This window comes from Scyliorhinus torazame, chromosome 13 (assembly GCF_047496885.1).
Source record: "Scyliorhinus torazame isolate Kashiwa2021f chromosome 13, sScyTor2.1, whole genome shotgun sequence".
NCBI lineage: Eukaryota > Metazoa > Chordata > Chondrichthyes > Carcharhiniformes > Scyliorhinidae > Scyliorhinus > Scyliorhinus torazame.
The window spans coordinates 113,612,488-113,631,444 of NC_092719.1; the positions used below are offsets into that span (position 1 = coordinate 113,612,488).

The following is an 18,957-nucleotide window of genomic DNA, read 5'->3' on the forward strand; positions in this document are numbered from 1 at the left end:
ATTGGTGGTCTGACCTTCATGGCGTAGAAGGCTGACCATGCTATGAGGTTGGCGGAGGCGCCAGTGTCCAGACGGAATGTTATCAGTGATCGGTTGACCGTTAGGGTGGCACACCATTCATCACCCGGATTGACAGTGGTCACTTGCAACGGCTGGTGGGTCCTGGCTGGAGACATCCGGTTCCCATCAATGATCGCAACACGGAAGGCGTCCCGGTCGTCTGTGTCACTGGTCTGGATGTCGTCTGGGCACGACTCGTAGTAAGGAGGCTGAATGGTCCGCACGTCCCTGCGAGGTTGTCGGAATTGGGGAACATTGGCAGGTTGAGCTGCTCGACAGCAGGCAGCGTAGTGGCCCATCTTGCCACAGCGGAGGCATTGTTGGTTTCTTGCGGGACATTGCCGCTTTAAATGTGCGACTCCGCAGTTGTCGCACGTCGTGACGTCATGGCGTTCGTTGCGCCACCGCGCTTGCGCAGTTCGGTCTTGCGTCGAGCGCGCTTGCGCATCACATCCCTCTGTGTCAACGTCGTTTTTGGCACGCACAAACGCGGGAGGCCTCGAAAAGCGCGCAAAATGGCCGCCCTCGTCCGGGCCATGGGCCGGGAGGAACCCGATCGCCTGGACCCGTTCAGCCTCGTAGGACGCCTGCCTCGCCGATCCGGCGGCGTAGGACCCCTGCCGCGCCAATTCGGCCGCCTGAAATTGGGAGTAGCGGCTAGTCGCATTTTCATGCAGGACACAGGCTTCGATTGCGGAGGCTAGGGTGAGGACTTTAATTTTTGAGAGCTGCTGGCGTAGGGTGCCCGAGGTGACCCCAAAAACGATCGGGTCCCGAATCATGGAATCGGAGGTGGTGTCGTAACCGCAGGACTGCGCGAGGATACGGAGATGCGTAAGGAAGGATTGAAAGGGCCCATCTTTACCCTGCAGGCGCTGCTGGAAGATTACCTCTCGAAACACTCATTGACCTCGACGTTGAAGTGTTGGTCTAGTTTGAGAAGGACCGTCTTGTACTTGGTCTTGTCCTCACCTTCCACGAGCACCAGGGAGTTGTGGACATGGATGGCGTGTTGACCTGCCATGGAGAGGAGGATGGCGATCTTTCTGGTGTCCGAAGCGCTCTCTTTTCGTTGGCTTCCAGGAAGAGCTGGAAGCGATGTTTGAACAGCTTCCAATTAACGCCGAGCTTTCCAGCGACTTGCGGCGGCTGCGGTGTGCTGACGGTGTCCATGGCGCAGGATGGCAGATTCCGGAGGATTCGGAGGTAGGTCCCACAGTTACTCCTGGTACTATGATGTGTTGGGTACTCTGCTACACAGACGAATCAACACGATTGTGAATGGTACAACTCAGTTTTATTCCTAACATTTATTTACAGTGGTAAAAAGGTAACCGAGGTTCGATCATAACCCTAGAATCTGTGGACCTATTCCTAATACTATCTTGTAGTGGCACTCAGCGCATGGTAGATGTCTGAGTGGCTTGCTATGAGCTCTGTGCCCTGAGCTGTCTCCTGCTGGAATGCTCAGGAAGTGTCGTGTTCCCTGTTTTGTACTGTGTATGCTCTTGCCTGTGATTGGCTGTGGTGTTGTGTGTGTGTTGATTGGTCCGTTGATCTGTCCATCAGTATGTATGTATGTTTGTGTTATGATGTTTACCTGAATATCATGACAGGGTCAATGGACTTCTCCATTGTCCGCGTCACGCCTGTGGCAATCTTGCGGTGGGTGGGGCAGAAGAATCCAGCCCTCAGTCACTTTTTTGGACCCTGGGGAGTTTCTCACCGGTTTAGCCCACACTTAGAATATGTTTTAGCACTGGGGAGCTGCACTCAGGCCACCATTTTGAAAGGGTGCCCCGATCCCTAAGTGAACTTGTCGGTCCCCCACAACTCCCACTCATGGGTAATGTCACCCCACACACATGGGCACTACCCCACACCCCGTTATGGGGTCCCTGGGCCCTCCCCCCCACTTCAGGCCCCCTTACTGTATCCCCTTCCCTTCCAGGACAGCCATCCGTTAACCCCCCAACCTCTCGGAAGACCCTATTTACCTGTCCTACACACCACACCCTTAAAACCCCCATCCACCCTACTTTCATGGGCATGGCCCTCTCGGCCCTGGCACTCCTGCACTGGCACACAGGCAGTGCTCCAGCTAGCTTTGGAGTGCCACCTGGACACCTTGGCAGTGCCAGAGTGGCACTGCCAGCTGGGCAGTGCCAAGGTGCCCACATTCCAGGGTGGCCAGGGAGCAACCCTGCATTATCCCTGACCACCCTGTCTCCGGTAGCCCGGGAGACCCTGCCACCCCCGGGTAATGGTCCGCCTAGTCCATGTTCTTGTGTACCAGCACTGATCAGTACCCAACTGCAACCTCCCTGGGGAGGCCGTAGAATCGAGGGAGGCCGGTAGATCCCAGGTAGGGAGGTCTTAAGTAGGTTTAAGACCTAATTATGCGAGCACCGTTTGGTCTCGCGAGACACGGAGGCTGCCGGGAAGCTTTCAAGCGGGCTCTCCCGGGATTCACCGACTGCATTGTGCTTTCGCTCGAGTGCAGAGAATCACACCTCTGCGTTTGGAAAAAGAAGTAATTCAAGTCAAAACATGCACAAGCAAGACCCAAGATAGCATGGGTTGATAATATCAGAATGTGGCCTAACATCTCAATGGGAGGGCAGCGGAAAACAGAAATCAATGAGGAAAGATTGCTTATTGTGCGCCAACCCCTGGAACAAGGACAGATGAAAGACAGATAAGGCTGAATGACCATTGTTTTGTTATATCTCATTATCTCTTGCCCACTAGAAAATGGATTATCTCTCCATCCTCATTTCACAGAGAATCTTTATAGTCACTGACAAATGTTCCCAGAGATGGAAATACAGTGCTTAAAGCATTATGTTGGAGCTTCCTTTTTCACTTACACGAGCAACATTTTCAAAACATTTGCGTAAGTGAGGTTGAACAGCAGTAGGATCTTTAGTCTGAGATAAGATTTCAAGTAGTTCATCATCTGACAGGAAGTAGAATCTGTAACACAAAGAATAGATTATTGTTCAACACAGAACAAACATGATTACAATTGCTGCTCTTTCTGCATTTTTACAGTTAGCCTTTTGCAATTAAACTTATCTAAACATCTTACTTACCTGACTTTCCAAACTGGAACTGTTATATATTTATTCACTAACCTCACAATTCTATAATCAAGGGATCTGGATCGATTAAGAGAAATAGGTGAATGAGCAATAGATTTTATTTAAAATGGACAAATGCAATATTATGAGACCAGAGAAGTGTAAAATGCAGTGTGCTTATAAGATAAATGGTATTGGGCTGCAGGGGGCAACATAAGAAAGACATTTGTTGATACTGCCGGATAGCTTGTTGAAACCATCAACACGGTAACAGATAAAGTAAGGAAACCAAACAAGATCTTAGGATGTATGACTGGGAAATTCTGAGACAATATCAATTGCATATAGAACTTTGCATATAGGGATTTTGGAACAATGGGCCACAATCTCAGGTTACGGGTTAGGCCATTTAAGACTGAGATGAGGAAAAACTTCTTCACCCAGAAGGTGGTGAACCTGTGAAATTCTTTACTACAGAAGGCTGTGGGGCCAAGTCATTGAATATATTTAAGAAGGAAACCAATAAATTTCTCGACTCTAAAGGCATCGAGGGACATGGGAAGAGAGGGAAGTATGGTGTTGAGATAGAGGATGAGCCATGATCATATTGGAGAGGGCCGAATGTTTCTAGAACACTACTTTGTCCCTACCTGGATTCATCCAATCTGGTTACCGTACAATATGCCTTTTTAAAAATTCATTCATGGGATGTGTGCTTCGCTGGCTGGCCTTTTCTGTCCTTGAACTGAGTGGCTTGCTATGATATTTCAGAAGACATTTTAAGACTCAACCACTTTGCTGTGGATCTGGAGTCACAGACCAAGTAAGGACAGCAGATTTCCTTCCCTAAAGGGCATCAGTGAAAAGCAATCAACAATGGTTCCAATGGTCACCATTAGGTTTATTAATTCCAGATTTTAACTGGATTCAAATATCATCATCTGCTGTGGTGAAATTTTAACCTGAATTCCAGAGCATTATCCTGGGTCTCTGGATTATTAGTCTAGTGGCAATACCACTATACCGCTGCCATTTCAGCTATAGAGAGGGTACAGAGAACAATTAAAACATAGTGAGCTTTCAGCACCTGAGCTTCATGAAGAGATTAAGAAAACTGTTAATGTTCACACTGCAGAAAAGTATTCTAGATTCTATGGGCTATAAACTGAACCCAATAAAGTTTTGACCTACCATAAACTCTGAAGCCAGGGAGCATGAATTTAGGATTAGAAAAGACAAGATTAACATACAATACATATTTAACTACATGCAAACAATATATAATCAGCTAATCATTCTTGATGACTTAACACAAGAATTGGTGTGGAACACCAGGCATGAGAAGGGGTCATCGGAAAAATAGGTCTCCTCTTGCTGAAGAGATCTGAGCATAAACTCTGAATCACCAACACAGTCTCCCCCCCCCCCCCCCCCCCATCCGAACAAGAAGTCTTGGATGCATCCCTGTACTGTGCTTTGGCATCCGATCAACTATGTCACCATCAGGCAGAGGGACAGGCAACACGTGTGTAACGAAAACCATGTTTGGCGCTCAATGCGGATTGACCACAGTCTTATCATTTCAAAGCTAAACATCAAAATCAATTTCCCAAGTGCCTCAGGATGTGAAGGTCCAGAAGCATCTCAATGTCTCAAGGGTCAAACAGGCAGTCATGAAGGAACCTCTCTCAAAGAAACCCGAGCAGTGGCGTATGGCGAAAATGGACACTCACTGTGTTCAGGATGACTGGGGGATTTCAGGTATACCGTGTCCTCCATTACTCTCGAGGCCCTTGGGCCTACATCACATAAGCATCGTTGAAAACAATTACATAATCCAGAAACTGCTGGAGGAAAAACATTGCTTCTGCAGGGTTTGCCTCAATAACAAGTCAGCACTGCCCAAACACAGTGCCTACTGAAACAATCGTAAGACTATCCAATGCAAGCTCAGAGAGGTGCAAGACAATTGGCTGAATCAGAAAGAAGACATATTTCAGTTGAATGCAAACAACAAAGAATGAAAGAATTCTATGATGCTCTGAAATCTGTTCACGGGTCCATGTTCACTAGATTTTAAAAAAAACATTTTTTTGAAGGCATTTTAAATACATACATAATTACAAAAATGCAAAAGCCAACCACGTCAACAGGTAATAAGCCCCAACCAGCAACAGCTTTTTGTAGTAGTACTGCGCCAATACCATTTTGACTTGCATCTGTCAATATTTTGGGTTACTCGCGTTGAGTTGTAGAATGCTAGAACTGGTGCAGTGATTAAAGATGACTTCAGATCTTGCCATTCAGCTTCATGTTGTGGAGTCCAGATGAATGCAACATTTTTCTTTATCAGGTTTCTTAATGCAGTTGTCCTACTTGATAAGTTCGGAATGAATCCATGATGTTGACAACCCCGAGCATTCTTGATATGGCTTTCTTGTCCTTTGGTGTTTGCATTTGACCAACAGCTTCAACTTTTGATTGGTCAGATTGTCCTCAATCTTTTGAGATTACATCTCCCAAAAATTTTAGTTTTTAAATACCAAATTGCAATTTGTCCTTATTCAGTTTGAGTCCATAGGAGTCAATTCTGTTGAGAACTTTAACTAGTCTCTTACAGTTTTCTTCTTGTGTGTTGGGCCATATGATCACATCATCAACATACACAGGTACACCTGGAATGCCTTCAATGATAGTTTCCATTGCACGGTGAAGTATTTCAGAAGTTGAAATGATGCCGAAGGGCAGTCAATTCAAAAAATATCGACCATAAGGAGTGTTGAAAGTGCAGAGTCGTTTACTCTTTTCATTCAGACATAGTTGCCAAAATCCCTTAGTCGCATCAGCTTGGTAAAAAACCTGGCATGCGCCATTTCCGCTGTAATTTCTTCCCGTTTTGGAATCTGATAATGTTCCATTTTGACATTATCATTTAAGTCCTTGGGGTTTATACAGATTCTCAGGTCGCCATTTGGTTTTTTAACACAGACCATTGAGCTTACCCAGTCCACTGGGTCGGTAACATTTGATATGATGCCATTCTGCTGCATCCTAACTAGTTCTTCCTTTAGACATTCTCTCAGAGGTGCTGGTACTCATCTGGGAGCATGAATAACAGGTTTAGCATTCTCTTTTAACTTCATGCTGTAGGTAAATGGTAATGTCCCCATTCCATTAAATACATGTGTGAATTTGCTCAAAATGGATCCAATGTTGTTAATTAGCGAATCAGTGAAAGATTTGGCAGTCAGAATTCTCTGAATCAGGTTTAGCTGGATACATGTGTCCACTCCCATAAGTGAGGAATTTGTGTCATCCACAATTTCAAAATCAAGTGGAATTTTAATGTCACCACTCTGAACCAGGAGGTAGCATGAACCCTTTGTTGCTATTTCATTGCCATTGTTGTATGTTAACCTACAAGGTGTCTTTTTATATTTTGGATGGGTTTCTACTTTACCCAAATCTGATTCTGTTGTCAGATTAGCCTGTGCACCAGTGTCCAATTTTAACTGTACCACTGATCCATTTATTATCAGTGTTTCTATCCAATCTTTATTTATGTTGGATAGTTGCCTAATTGGTATAATAGCAGTGTCGTTTCTATTTATTTTAGTTATCGTTTCTATTATGAAGTTGTCCAGTGAAGGAGGCATAGCGAGATCAATCTTTGATTCAAAAAAATTTTCTTCTTCCTTCATGTTTTGTGTACTGTTGACCTTTTAATTTTGTTGAAACGCCTTTTTAAAGTTATTCTGCTGTGTTGTTGTGTTTAATCGGCATTGTGTAGCAAAATAATTAAGTTTGTTACATGTACATCTTTTTTCAAATGTAGAACATTGTTACTTTAAGTGGGAGTGTTCGCAGCGTCTACACATCATTACGTTGGTGACATCATGCGTAAACCTCTCATGTGCGCATGCGCAAATCGGTCAACTTCCGATTTGCATCTTCTTTCAAAGTGCCCATGTGGAAACTGATCCTGCACATGCGCAGAACGGCCAAACTCCGTTTCACGGTGTTTTCTTACCTGCGCCTGTGCAAAACAGCCACTCCTGCAGCGCGATTTGTTTTAAACAGCGCCACAGAGGCAATGGCGCTGATCATGTTGCTGAAGTTCGCGCCTTTTTCACAGGATCGGAATTCAGCATATTCGTTAGTGGCTTGCTCACTTGCTTTACAGAGGTTGATGGCTTCTTCTAAAGTCTAATTTGGTTTTCTTGATAAACATTCCCGCATTTGCTCTTCAAAAATGCCAAACACAATTTGGTCACACAGGATTGATTCTGTAATCGAGGAAAAATTGCAGGATTGCGCTCAAGAGCCTCAAATCAGTGAGAAAAGAGTCAAATGGTTCCCCTTTTAGCTGCAACCTTTTTTAAACATGTATCTCTCATACACCTCATTGACTTGATTTTTGTAACGAGAGTCAAATTTTTCCAATGCTTTCTCATACTTATTTTTAACTTCATTGTCTGAGAAATCAAACAAGTTAAACAGTTCAAATGCCTATGGACCTGCCAGATTTAGTAGGAGAGCTATTTTTCTACTATCAGGAGCTGAATCAAGTGCAGAGACAGAGAGAAAGACTTCAAACTGTTGCTTGAGGTTTTTCCAATTCAAACTTAGTTTACCGGACATCTTGAGGTGATCTGGTTTTTGCACAGCATCCATGTTGGTCTCGGTTTTCCATTTGCCTTTGCAGATTTTGTGATGTGTAGCAATGCACTGATTTATTTCCTTGCTTCTTTCTTACTGCTTGCTTTTCTGAAATACAGGACCTGGTACCATGTGGTGAGGTACCTTAAATTTTGAAGCTGTCCACGCCTGGTAGCATGTGGTGATCTTTGTGAGGGGTTTCCAGGATGGAAGGCGTAGTGATAACAAAGATACATAAAGCTCTTTTGAAGAACTAAACTAATTTTATTAACACTACTAAATTTGAGATCGGCACTTATTCTAAATAGCAAACATACAAGAATTAAACTACCCTCACTAACACTATCTTGAACGACTAAGTATAACTACAATATCTTAACTAGCTCTGCAATACACGATGAATCTTGTCTTCTTCAGCTCCAATTTAATCTCCTCCCTGAAGCCCAAGAGCCAGTGCAATTTATAGTACTGTCCCTTAGCTCCCTCTGGTGGCTAAGCTTAACATAACATTAACTCTTCACATGCTGTACATTTGTATAATCTTGTATGTGATAGCCAATTTTCACACAGCAAAGTCCCACAAGCAGCAATGTGATAAATGACAAAAAAGCCTGTTTTAGTGCTCTTAGTTGAGGGATAAATACTGATCATGATTCCAGAGAGAACTTACCTGCTCTTCTTCAAAATAGAGCCATTGAATCATTTATGTCTACAGGGCCTCAGCGTAACATTTTATCTGAACAAAACCATCGTTAACAGTTCGGAATGTCAACCTAAATTTATGTTCATTGCCGAAGCTAACAATCTATTGCCTGAGATGTGAGACTGCTGCCTCTGAATCAGAGTTGACATGTTGATTGAGATTGAAACATTTGGTCAGTGCCTAATGAATACCTCTAGAACTGATATGCCAAATTAAAGCACTATTTATAATCCAACCCTACATATTTGTTGAGAGTGTTACGACTGTTCCAAGTGTTTGTCTTACAGGTGAACTCCAAGGTTACATCCTGGAATTTCTTGGCAGATGGAGGTCCTCTGGTAGAGTGAAAAAAATCCCTGCCTCTGAGGCAGAAGCTTCAGGTTTAAGTTATATTCCTGGGCTTGATGGCCAAAGAAGATGTGTTTATAACACGGCCAAACAGGTTGAATGTCAACTTGCAACTCCTTACAATGTACACCAATGGCAGGTGGTAATAAAAATAGAGATTCCTGGTTAGCCATGTGATGGAAAAAATTGGAGCCTCCAGTGCAAACAGCATGGGGTTTGATTCATCGTTCTGACTTGGGTGTATTTGGGACCTATCTCCTTGTCGTACCCATGGTCAGACCTGTCTTAGAAGAGGATCATAGAATCACTACAGTACAAAAGGAAGCCATTTAGCCCATTGAGTCTGCACCAACCCTCTGAAAGAGCCCCGCACCTAAACTTTTGGACTCTAAGGGGCGATTTATCATGGTCAATCTACCTAACCTGCACATCACTGAACTGTGGGAGGAAACCAGAGCACCCGGAGGAAACCCACGCAGACACAGGGAGAACGTGGAAACTCTATACGGACAGTTACCCAAGGCTGGAATTGAACCCGGGTCCCTGGCACTGTGAGGCAGCAGTGCTAACCACTGAAATGAAATGAAAATCGCTTATTGTCACAAGTAGGCTTCAAATTAAGTTACTGTGAAAAGCCCCTAGTCGCCACATTCCGGCGCCTGTTCCGGGAGGCTGTTACAGGAATTGAACCGTGCTGCTGGCCTGCCTTGGTCTGCTTTCAAAGCCAGCGATTTAGCCCTGTGCTAAACCAGCCCCCGTGTCACCGTTCATCTGCTGTCTTCAGACAGAGAACTCCAGAAAAGTTTCTTGGCATAGCCAAATATTGCTAGTCTTTTTTTAAGGAACCTTTTACTCACCCACATAATTTAATGTTTTCCAGTTAAACTGATTCCGTTCTGTGAGTTTGTTTTCATAATCTGGCTCCCATTACTCAGAAATTAAACAGGAGTTCCACTCAACAATCTCTCTTGTCATCAACTCCAGAAAAATGAATCACCCTTTCATACCACATCTTGGCACTGAAAAGAAAGTAAACCCTTTACCTTGGAAAAGAAGCTCTTTTTGTCTCCAGATATTCACTTAGACCTTTCTGCACAAGCTCCAGCTGTTTGTTACATTCACGCAAGTTGTCCAACAGCCTTGGTTCAGGACATAACTCAATAACCTGTGAAATTAGGTTAAAATGTCAACCAATGAGCAATCACAATTCCCAGGTCAATAATTATTTATTTATTTATACAGTGGTAGAGTTTTTCCAAGTGAAATATTGGCTGCGATCTTCCCAAAAGGGAACAAAGTCCCCGAGCGAGTACGTTTAGGGTTTCCTGGCACTCACAGTGCCGAGAAACACATGGCTATTCAACCCGACTCGCTTTGAATAAGGGGCCTGAATGGGGAATGCACGGCCGACGCCACGCATAGCCCCATTTTTTATAATGGGGAGATCTGGTCGCCGGAACTCCCCATTGTAGCGAGAAAATGCCGAAGCCCCAAAAAGAATTCCCGACCTCCACACAAAAATAATGCCAGCTTGGCACCTTGGCAGTGCCCCTGCCAGCTGGCAGTGCCAGGCTGGCACCCAGGTGTCACTGCCAGGGACTGACAGGGTACCCAGGTGGCACCAGCAGTGGCAGGGCACCACCCTGCCCAAAGAGCACGCTGCTGGGAGCCTCCGATTCTCTTGGAGATCCCCACAAGTGTTGTTCCGTCTGGTCCCCGTTTGTGGGGACCAGTGTCATATGGCACCTGCCCGAGGTCCCCAAGGAGAAGGGTTTGAATCCCAAAGCCTCAGGTGCCTCGGGAATCGGCACATTAGAGTAAGGCTCTAATATGCTAGTTTGCTAAAAAGTGATCTTGCCCATTTTGGGCAGGATTCCACTTGTAACATCTCATGAGCAGATCGTGGGAGTGGGTCTCCCAGCTTTCACCGGCCACGATGCGCCGCGGCGAGCTGCTTTTCTGGCGCAGAATGACCGGAGGATCACGCCCATTGAAATGGTGAACAGGGGTGAAATTCTCCGTTATCGGCGGAAAGTCCACCGATCGGCGCAAAAAACGGCGCAAATCCGACTTGCAGCACGTCGGAAAAATGGGTCGTAAGTCTCCAGCCCGAAATGGGCTAGCAGCGACGTAACGGGATCCGCGCTTGCGCAGTGGTTCACGCCGTGCAGCGTCATACGCGCCGCACGGCGTGACGGCTCATAAGGCCGCGCTGCTCCCCCCCACCCGACCGGAACACCCGACCGCAACACCCGACCGCAACACCCGACTGGATGGCTGGACGCCGCTCAGCCCCGAGGTTCGAGTCACGGGATGTGGAGGCGCTCCTGGACGCGGTGGAGCAGAGGAGGGACGCCCTGTATCCCGGGCACGGCCGCAGAGTTGCCCCACGCCACAGCCGGCATCTGTGGAGGGAAGTGGCAGAGGCCGTCACCGCTGCAGCCCTGACACCACGGACAGGCACCCAGTGCCACAAGAAGGCGAACGACCTCGTCAGAGCAGGCAGGGTGAGCCTCCCCATATCCCCCCTCACCCATATCCCCCATATCCCCCCTCCCCCATATCCCCCTCCCCCATATCCCCCCTCCCCATATCCCCCCTCCACAATATCCCCCATATCCCCCCTCCCCCATATCCCCCCTCCCCCATATCCCCCCTCCTCCATATCCCCCCTCCCCATATCCCCCCTCCCCCATATCCCCCTCCCCCATAGCCCCCTCCCCCATATCCCCCATATCCCCCCTCCCCCATATCCCCCTCCCCCATATCCCCCCCTCCCCCATATCCCCAAGTGAATCCAGCCCTAACCTTAACCTCTGCAATGCACGCGCAACCGATGGCATGCATTCATATACCTGCCTAACAGTGTTGCCTTTTACCCCTGCCACCCCACCCCCTCCACAGGATAAGCGCGCACACAACAATAGGGAGCATGTGAGGACTGGAGGAGGCCCCGCTGATGAGAGGCCACTGACCGAACACGAGGAAAGGGCCCTGGAACTGGCTGGCAGACCTGACGACCGGGAGGTTGCTGATGCAGAGGTCGGGGGCGTAGTAGCAAGTGAGCCACCGACAGCCCGTCCCCATATCCCCCCTCCCCTATATCCCCCTCCCCCATATCACCTGATCACTGCCTGATGTCTAACCATGCATGCTTAATTGTGAATCGCAGGACCAAACGTCCAGGCACCCATCCCCGCAGATGCAGACCGCCCGCAGGATGCCCCTCGGAGGCCACGGGAGACGGAGAGACATGAACCCTCCAGCTTGCGACGCCCGCAGGATGCCCCTCGGAGGCCACGGGAGACGGAGAGACCCGAACACTCCAGCATGCGACGCCCGCAGGATGCCCCTTGCACACCACGGGAGACGGAGAGACCCGCACCCTCCAGCATGCGACGCCCGCAGGATGCCCCTTGCACACCACGGGAGACGGAGAGACCCGCACCCTCCAGCATGTGACGCCCGCAGGATGCCCCTCGCACACCACGGGAGACGGAGAGACCCGCACCCTCCAGCATGCGATGCCCGCAGGATGCCCCTCGGAGGCCACGGGAGACGGAGAGACCTGGAGCAACAGGGAGACGACACCCCCGTCACGTGCGGGAGCGACCACCCAGCGACGAGGGGGGCAGCCACAGGCCCCCGTCACATCCGAGCCAGGACGCCACTACCCAGGACACCACTACCCAGGACACCACTACCCAGAACACCACTACCCGGGACACCACTACCGGGACACCACTACCCGGGACACCACTACCCGGGACACCACTACCCGGGACAGCACTGCCCAGGACACCCCTATCCGGGACAGCACTACCCAGGAAGACGAAATACCGGACAGTGACTCAGAGTGGATGGGTGGAGACGAACCCCCACCCCAAAGTGCCATGGACTCAGAGTGGGACGAAGAGCACGACACAACGCCACTGCTGTCACCAACACCCTCCACCATCGCAGAAACACTCACCTCGGTTGGGCACTTTAGTGATGAGGCGTCTGGTACACTCACTGGTGCGCACAACACAGCCGTCCCGGTACAGCAGGTGGAGGTAGGAGCAGCAGAGGGGCCGGGCGGTCGGAGGGCAGCCCAGCCCAAGCGAACATCTGCCGCCCAGATGGATCCTGGGTTCCTGGAGTTACCACACCCACACATAGATCCGATGCAACCACCGACCCGAAGACGAGCGAAGAGGGTGACGGCTGGCTTGCGGCGGCTACAGTCGCAGGTGGAGGAGTCCACCCACGTCCAGGAGCTGGGAGTGGTGCCGGTCATGCGTGCCACCCAAGCTGACACCGCACGGGTGGCGTCCGCGGTGGAGGCAATGGGTGCGACGGTGTCAGACATGGGGAACGGTTTGCGAGGCCTGGGGCTTTCCGTGCAGGCGGCGTCTGTGGCCCAGGAAATGACTGCCCTCTCACAGGAGGCCATGAGCCAGTGCCAGCGCCAGATGGCAGAGGCGCTCAACGCCATAGCCTAGTCTCTGAAGGCCATGGCCCAGTCTCAGCAGGCCATGGCCCAGTCTCTGCAGGCCATCGCTGAGGGCATCGGCGCCAGTGGCCATGTGCGAGCCGGCGTCGCACTGTCACAGACAGGGTTTGCCAACACCCTGGGCTCCATGGCTGCAAACCTGCAGACCCCTGTCGATACCAGCACGGGCCTCCAGGACTGGCAGCGCCAGATGTCGGGGGGGCGTCGGATGGCCAGTCCGTTCGCATCCCCCACCCATGTAGAGGCCTGGGGGCCATCCGGCACCCCGAGGGAGGAGGAGGTGGTGTGGTCCGTCCCGGCTCCCCTTGTCGGGGAGGTCCCGGTACACCGCGACACCTCGGACACCCCCCTTCCGTCCCAGGTGCATCGGGTGGGCAACGGGCAGGACAGGCTGGCAGCTCGCCATCCCAGTCGCCCGGGCCACAGCCTGGCCCATCTAGGCCAGGACGCCCCAGGAAACGGCCGCCAAAGGGATCCAGTGTCAGAGGGCAGGAATCACAGGAGTCCACCTCCAGTTCTGCAGTACCGTCTGGGGAACCACGTAGTCGTAGTCAAAGGGCCCGTAAGGCCAAACAATTAGACACTGAGTAAGTTGGCACGGGTGCAGGGCACAGATGAGTTTTAGGGGCTAGGGCACGTGCATGAACTCCTTTGGTTATTAAAGTCAATGTTACACCTACAGAAGCTGCCTTTGTGCTCTGTCCAAAGCGTGCGGGGGTGTCATGTACGTTGAGCGCAAGTTTGTGTGTGAGGGGTGGTGTTACCTCAGCCCCAGGTGAGTCTGCCCCCTTCCCCCTGGGCCGCCATCAACATCCCCCGGGCAGAGGACGGGACCGTGCGCTGCAGTGTCACAGCCGCATGCAGGGATGGTCCGGGTGGATGGTGGTACTGTGGCCATGGGTCAGACATAGTCCAACGATGTAGAGCCAGGAGCTCACCGCAGGGCGGGTTGTCATCATCCTCCATGGCCTGCAATAGACACGCGCCCACCCGCAACTGTGAGCCCGGCCCGTTGTGCCGCAGGTGGATCGGCAATGGGGGGGGGGGTGCATGCGGGTGGGGTGGGTGGGGTTGGGGAGGGGGGTGAGGGTGCTGGGTGGGTGGATGGGTGGGGGGTGTGGGTGGTCGGCTGTTGCCATGGTGTGCGGTCTGTGGCCATACTACCCGATTCCCACGCCCATCTAGTCAGTGAAGCGGGCGTCTATCAGTCTGTCCCGTGCCCGCTGGGCCAGCCGGTAACGGTGGACAGCCACCCGCCTGTGTCTACCCCGTCTGCCCTGACCATTACCCCCATCCCCCTCATCTGGGGAGGATTGCGCCTCTTCCTGCTGCTCCTCCACTCCGCCCTCCTCTGCCTGCGGCACATCGCCCCTCTGCTGGGCCATGTTGTGCAGGACGCAGCACACCACAAGGATGCGGCCGACCCAATCTGACCGATACTGGAGGGCGCCCCCAGAGAGGTCCAGGCACCTGAAACGCATCTTCAGCACGCCAAAGCACCTCTCTGTCACTCCCCTTGTCGCTACATGGGCATCATTGAAGCGGTTCTCCGCCTCATTGCGTGGCCTCCGTATAGGCGTCATCAGCCACGATCGCAATGGGTAGCCCCTGTCGCCCAGCAACCAGCCCCTCAGCCGGGGATGGCGTCCCTCGTACATGCCGGGGATGGATGACCGCGACAACACGTATGAGTCGTGTACACTGCCTGGGTAACGGGCGCAGACGTGCAGTATCATCATGTGGTGGTCGCAGACCACCCGTATGTTCATCGAATAGGTCCCCTTCCTATTGGTGAACACGGCCCTGTTATCTGCAGGTGGCCGCAAGGTGACGTGCATGCCATCGATCGCGCCCTGGACCATGGGGAACCCGGCCACGGCAGAGAAGCCCATGGCCCGGGCACCTTGGCTGGCCCGGTCCACGGGGAAGCGGATGTAGCGGTGCGCCATGGCATATAGGGCATCTGTCACTGCCCGGATGCACCGATGTCTGCGATATGCCGGACAGGTCCCCACTCGGTGCCTGGAATGACCCCGTTGCATAAAAGTTCAGGGCCACCGTAACCTTGACGGACACGGGGAGAGGGTGTCCCCCGCCAGTGCCACGCGGTGACAGGTGTGCCAGCAGGTGGCAGATGTGTGCCACGGTTTCCCGCCTCATCCGGAGTCTCCTCCTGCATTCCCGGTCCGTGAGGTCCTGGTATGACTGCCGGGGCCGGTACACACGGGGCGCCCTCGGGCGGGGGGGGGGGGACGACATGTCATCATTGCCCATATCCCCTCCTCCCCCCAGCCAGGTGGCATGGACCGCATGGGTCCAAATATTGGAGGCTGGCACCTGGCCAGGTGGACTAACTCACTTGCCCTCGCATCCCCCTCCCCGGCACGGACCCCCCATCCGCCTCCCCGGCACGGATCCCCCCCCCCCAACCTCCACCCCGGCACGGACCCCCCATCCCCCTCCCCGGCACGGACCCCCCATCCCCCTCCCCGGCACGGACCCCCCCCAACCTCCACCCCGGCACGGACCCCCCATCCCCCTCTCCGGCACGGATCCCCCCCCCAACCTCCACCCCGGCACGGACCCCCCATCCCCCTCCCCGGCACGGACCCCCCCCACCAACCTCCACCCCGGCACGGACCCCCCCCATCCCCCTCCCCGGCACAGACCCCCTCCCGGCACTCCCCCGGAGCCCAGCCGACTCTAACCCCCCCACCCCGCCGCACACACATACACACACAACCCGAGACACACCTCTCCTCACGCATTCAGACTGCGGCCACGCCATCGCCTGCCCAGAGCCAACCCCCCAGGCCGTCACTCACCTCCACGCTGGTCGGCGTGAACCTGGAGCACAGGGTCACGCCGATGAAAAGGAGGTTTAATTTACGTCGACGTGAACGGTCATTGCGTCGACGGGACTTCGGCCCATCCGGAAGGGAGAATATCGGCAGGCCGAAAATCGGCTGCCTTGCGCAGACCCGTGACATTCTCCGACGGCAGCGGCGACATTAACGCCCCGCCGACTTTTCTCCCTTCGGAGACTTCGGCAACTGGCGGGGGCGGGATTCACGGCGGCCAACGGCCATTCTCCGACCCTCTGGGGGGTCGGAGAATGACGCCCCAGAAATCTAAGTTTTGGAGATTACTGGGCGAGATTCTCCGACACCCCGCCGGGTCGGAGAATCGCCGGGGGCAGGCGTGAATCCCGCCCCCGCTGGTTGCCGAAATCTCCGGCACCGGATATTCGGCGGGGATGGGAATCGCGCCGCGCCGGTTGGCGGGCCCCCGCGCGATTCTCCGGCCCGTATGTCCCGCCGCTAAAATGCCTGTCCCGCTGGCGTAGATTAAACCACCTACCTTACCTGCGGGACAAGGCAGCGCGGGCGGTCTCCGGGGTCCTGGGGGGGGCGCGGGGCGATGTGGCCCAGGGGGGTGCCCCCACGGTGGCCTGGCCCGCAATCGGGGCTCACCAATCCGCGGGCGGGCCTGTGCCGTGGGGGCACTCTTTCCCTTCCGCCTTCGCCACGGTCTCCACCATGGCGGAGGCAGAAGAGACTCCCTCCAATGCGCATGCGCGGGAATGCTGTCAGCGGCCGCTAACGCTCCCGCGCATGCGCCGCCCGGAGATGTCATTTCCACGCCAGCTGGCGGGGCACCAAAGGCCTTTTCCGCCAGCTGGCGGGGCGGAAATACGTCCGGCGCCGACCTAGCCCCTTAAGGTTGGGGCTCGGCCCCCAAAAATGCGGAGCATTCCACACCTTTGGGGCGGCGCGATGCCCGACTGATTTGCGCCGTTTTGGGCTCCAGTCGGTGGACATCGTGCCGTTTCCGGAGAATTTCGCCCACTAATAGTGATGTTATCATACAAATGGTTGGGCCCAGCAAGGAGTTGGCAAGAATTTGACAAAGTGTGGTAAACATTGGTACAATAACAGATATAACACTAATACGATATTTCCAGAGATAGTTTGTTACGATCTTCCTTGTTTGCCTAGAGCTATTCAGTGCATCTGACTCAGGTTAAACTGTTATATTCAAGTATTGAATAGACTCTGACTTCTGTCTGCTATCTTTCCCAAGAATTTAATTCCTAAGTCTTCAGTTCAGAACAATAACTTGAATATATGTGGTGCCTTTAAAGCAGCAAAATGTCTTACGGCACTTCACAGGAACATTATCAGGCAAAACATTCCATTAAGCCACGTAAGGACATGTTAGGATGGGTCACCAAAAGCCCAGTCAAAGAGGTGGGAGGGCAGTGCACCTGTGGGGAGAAATTAAAGGAGGGATGGTGTCATGAGAATGTCGCTTTAAGAAATGTTTGGCTGCTCATGTTACTGCAGTGATGTCAGAGTATGGGTGGAGCTGAGCTCTGGTTCTGCTTTTTAGTTTCACTTTGAGAAAACGCTTGGGTGTGTCTGGGTTTTCCAGTGAGCTGCAGCTGAAGTCAGACAAAGCAGCTGTACTGCTGTCCTCTCTGCCATGAAGGACTATCTCGTAAGCATTTGGTGAATTCAGAATGATAAATATTTTCAGTATTGAATGTAAACCCCAATGTGCTTCTGTTTAAAGGTTTGTTAAATCTTCTGGGTGTAAATGGACAGCATACAGATTACTTAGTCTTGTATTCTTTGGGGGGTGTATTTGATTTACTGGTTGCTAAGATGTTCACTGTTTGTTTTAGAAAGGACAACTTGAGTTCATAGAATAAACATTGTTTTTTTTTTAAATACTGGTCCATTTCTGCTGTACCATACCTGTAGAGTGATCCGTGTGCTCCCCACACCACAATCTATTAAAAGTTGTGGGTCAGGTGAACTCCAAGATACACTTTGGGATTCTCTAAACCCTGACCCATAACAATGGCAAAAGGATTGAGAGGTCTAGGAGGGATAAAGTGAAAAATAGAGAAGTGGGATGAAAAGTGGAAACAGAAGTGATGGACTTGAGTCTTGAGCAGTAGTCAAAATACACATGCCATTGACTTCCGGTTGTGACCATGGATTGAGTGGTTACATACAGGGCTGTTCCTGCTTAAAGTCATAGAAAAGTGCTCTTTACACACAGATCCGGATGGAATTTTGAAGAAAAGGCGTAGGTGAATGTTAGAGGAGTAGTTTACCCCTGGAATGGTATGTCTCCTGATCGCCAGACCCGGCAGAAAACAGTGAGAAATTTGGCTGGAAAGTTGAAACAGTCTGGTGCTGCAGCAACAGCCTCTTCCAGTATGCAGGCGGGGAGGGGCAAGTTGGAAAGCCCCAGATACAGGAACTGATGACTTTTATCAAGGAGGAATTCCATAAGCAGAGGAAAGAAATGTGTAAGGATCATGCAAAGGCCATTGCAGAACCTGTGGCACCCCTGATGAGTACTTTGGAATGGATGGAGAGTTGTTTGGAGGTGCAGGGGTCACAGATTCGGGAGATTGAAGGAGTGATCTCGGACCACAGCGATCGTGTGGTGGCTCTGGAGGTGGAGGTGGAGCTCCTAGAAAACCTTTGTAAGACATTGAGGGCAAAGGTTGAGCAGCAGGAAAATACCTCGAGAAGACAGAACCTGCGAATAGTGGGCCTGCCTGAAGGAGTGGAAGGTGTGAGTGCCACGAG

The 18,957-nt window shown here is 51.5% G+C and overlaps 1 protein-coding gene across 1 annotated transcript in view; it reads right to left on the reverse strand.

The window, feature by feature from the left end:
• The window catches only part of dnah1 (dynein, axonemal, heavy chain 1), a 1,119,271-nt gene that overhangs the window by 686,765 nt on the left and 413,549 nt on the right, over positions 1–18,957 (reverse strand). Inside the window, exons 23-24 of the mRNA XM_072472076.1 lie at positions 9,897–10,018; positions 2,931–3,036 (exon numbers count right to left, since the gene is read on the reverse strand). Coding sequence (XP_072328177.1) covers positions 2,931–3,036; positions 9,897–10,018 — 228 coding nt within the window. The remainder of the gene's footprint in view (positions 1–2,930; positions 3,037–9,896; positions 10,019–18,957) is intronic.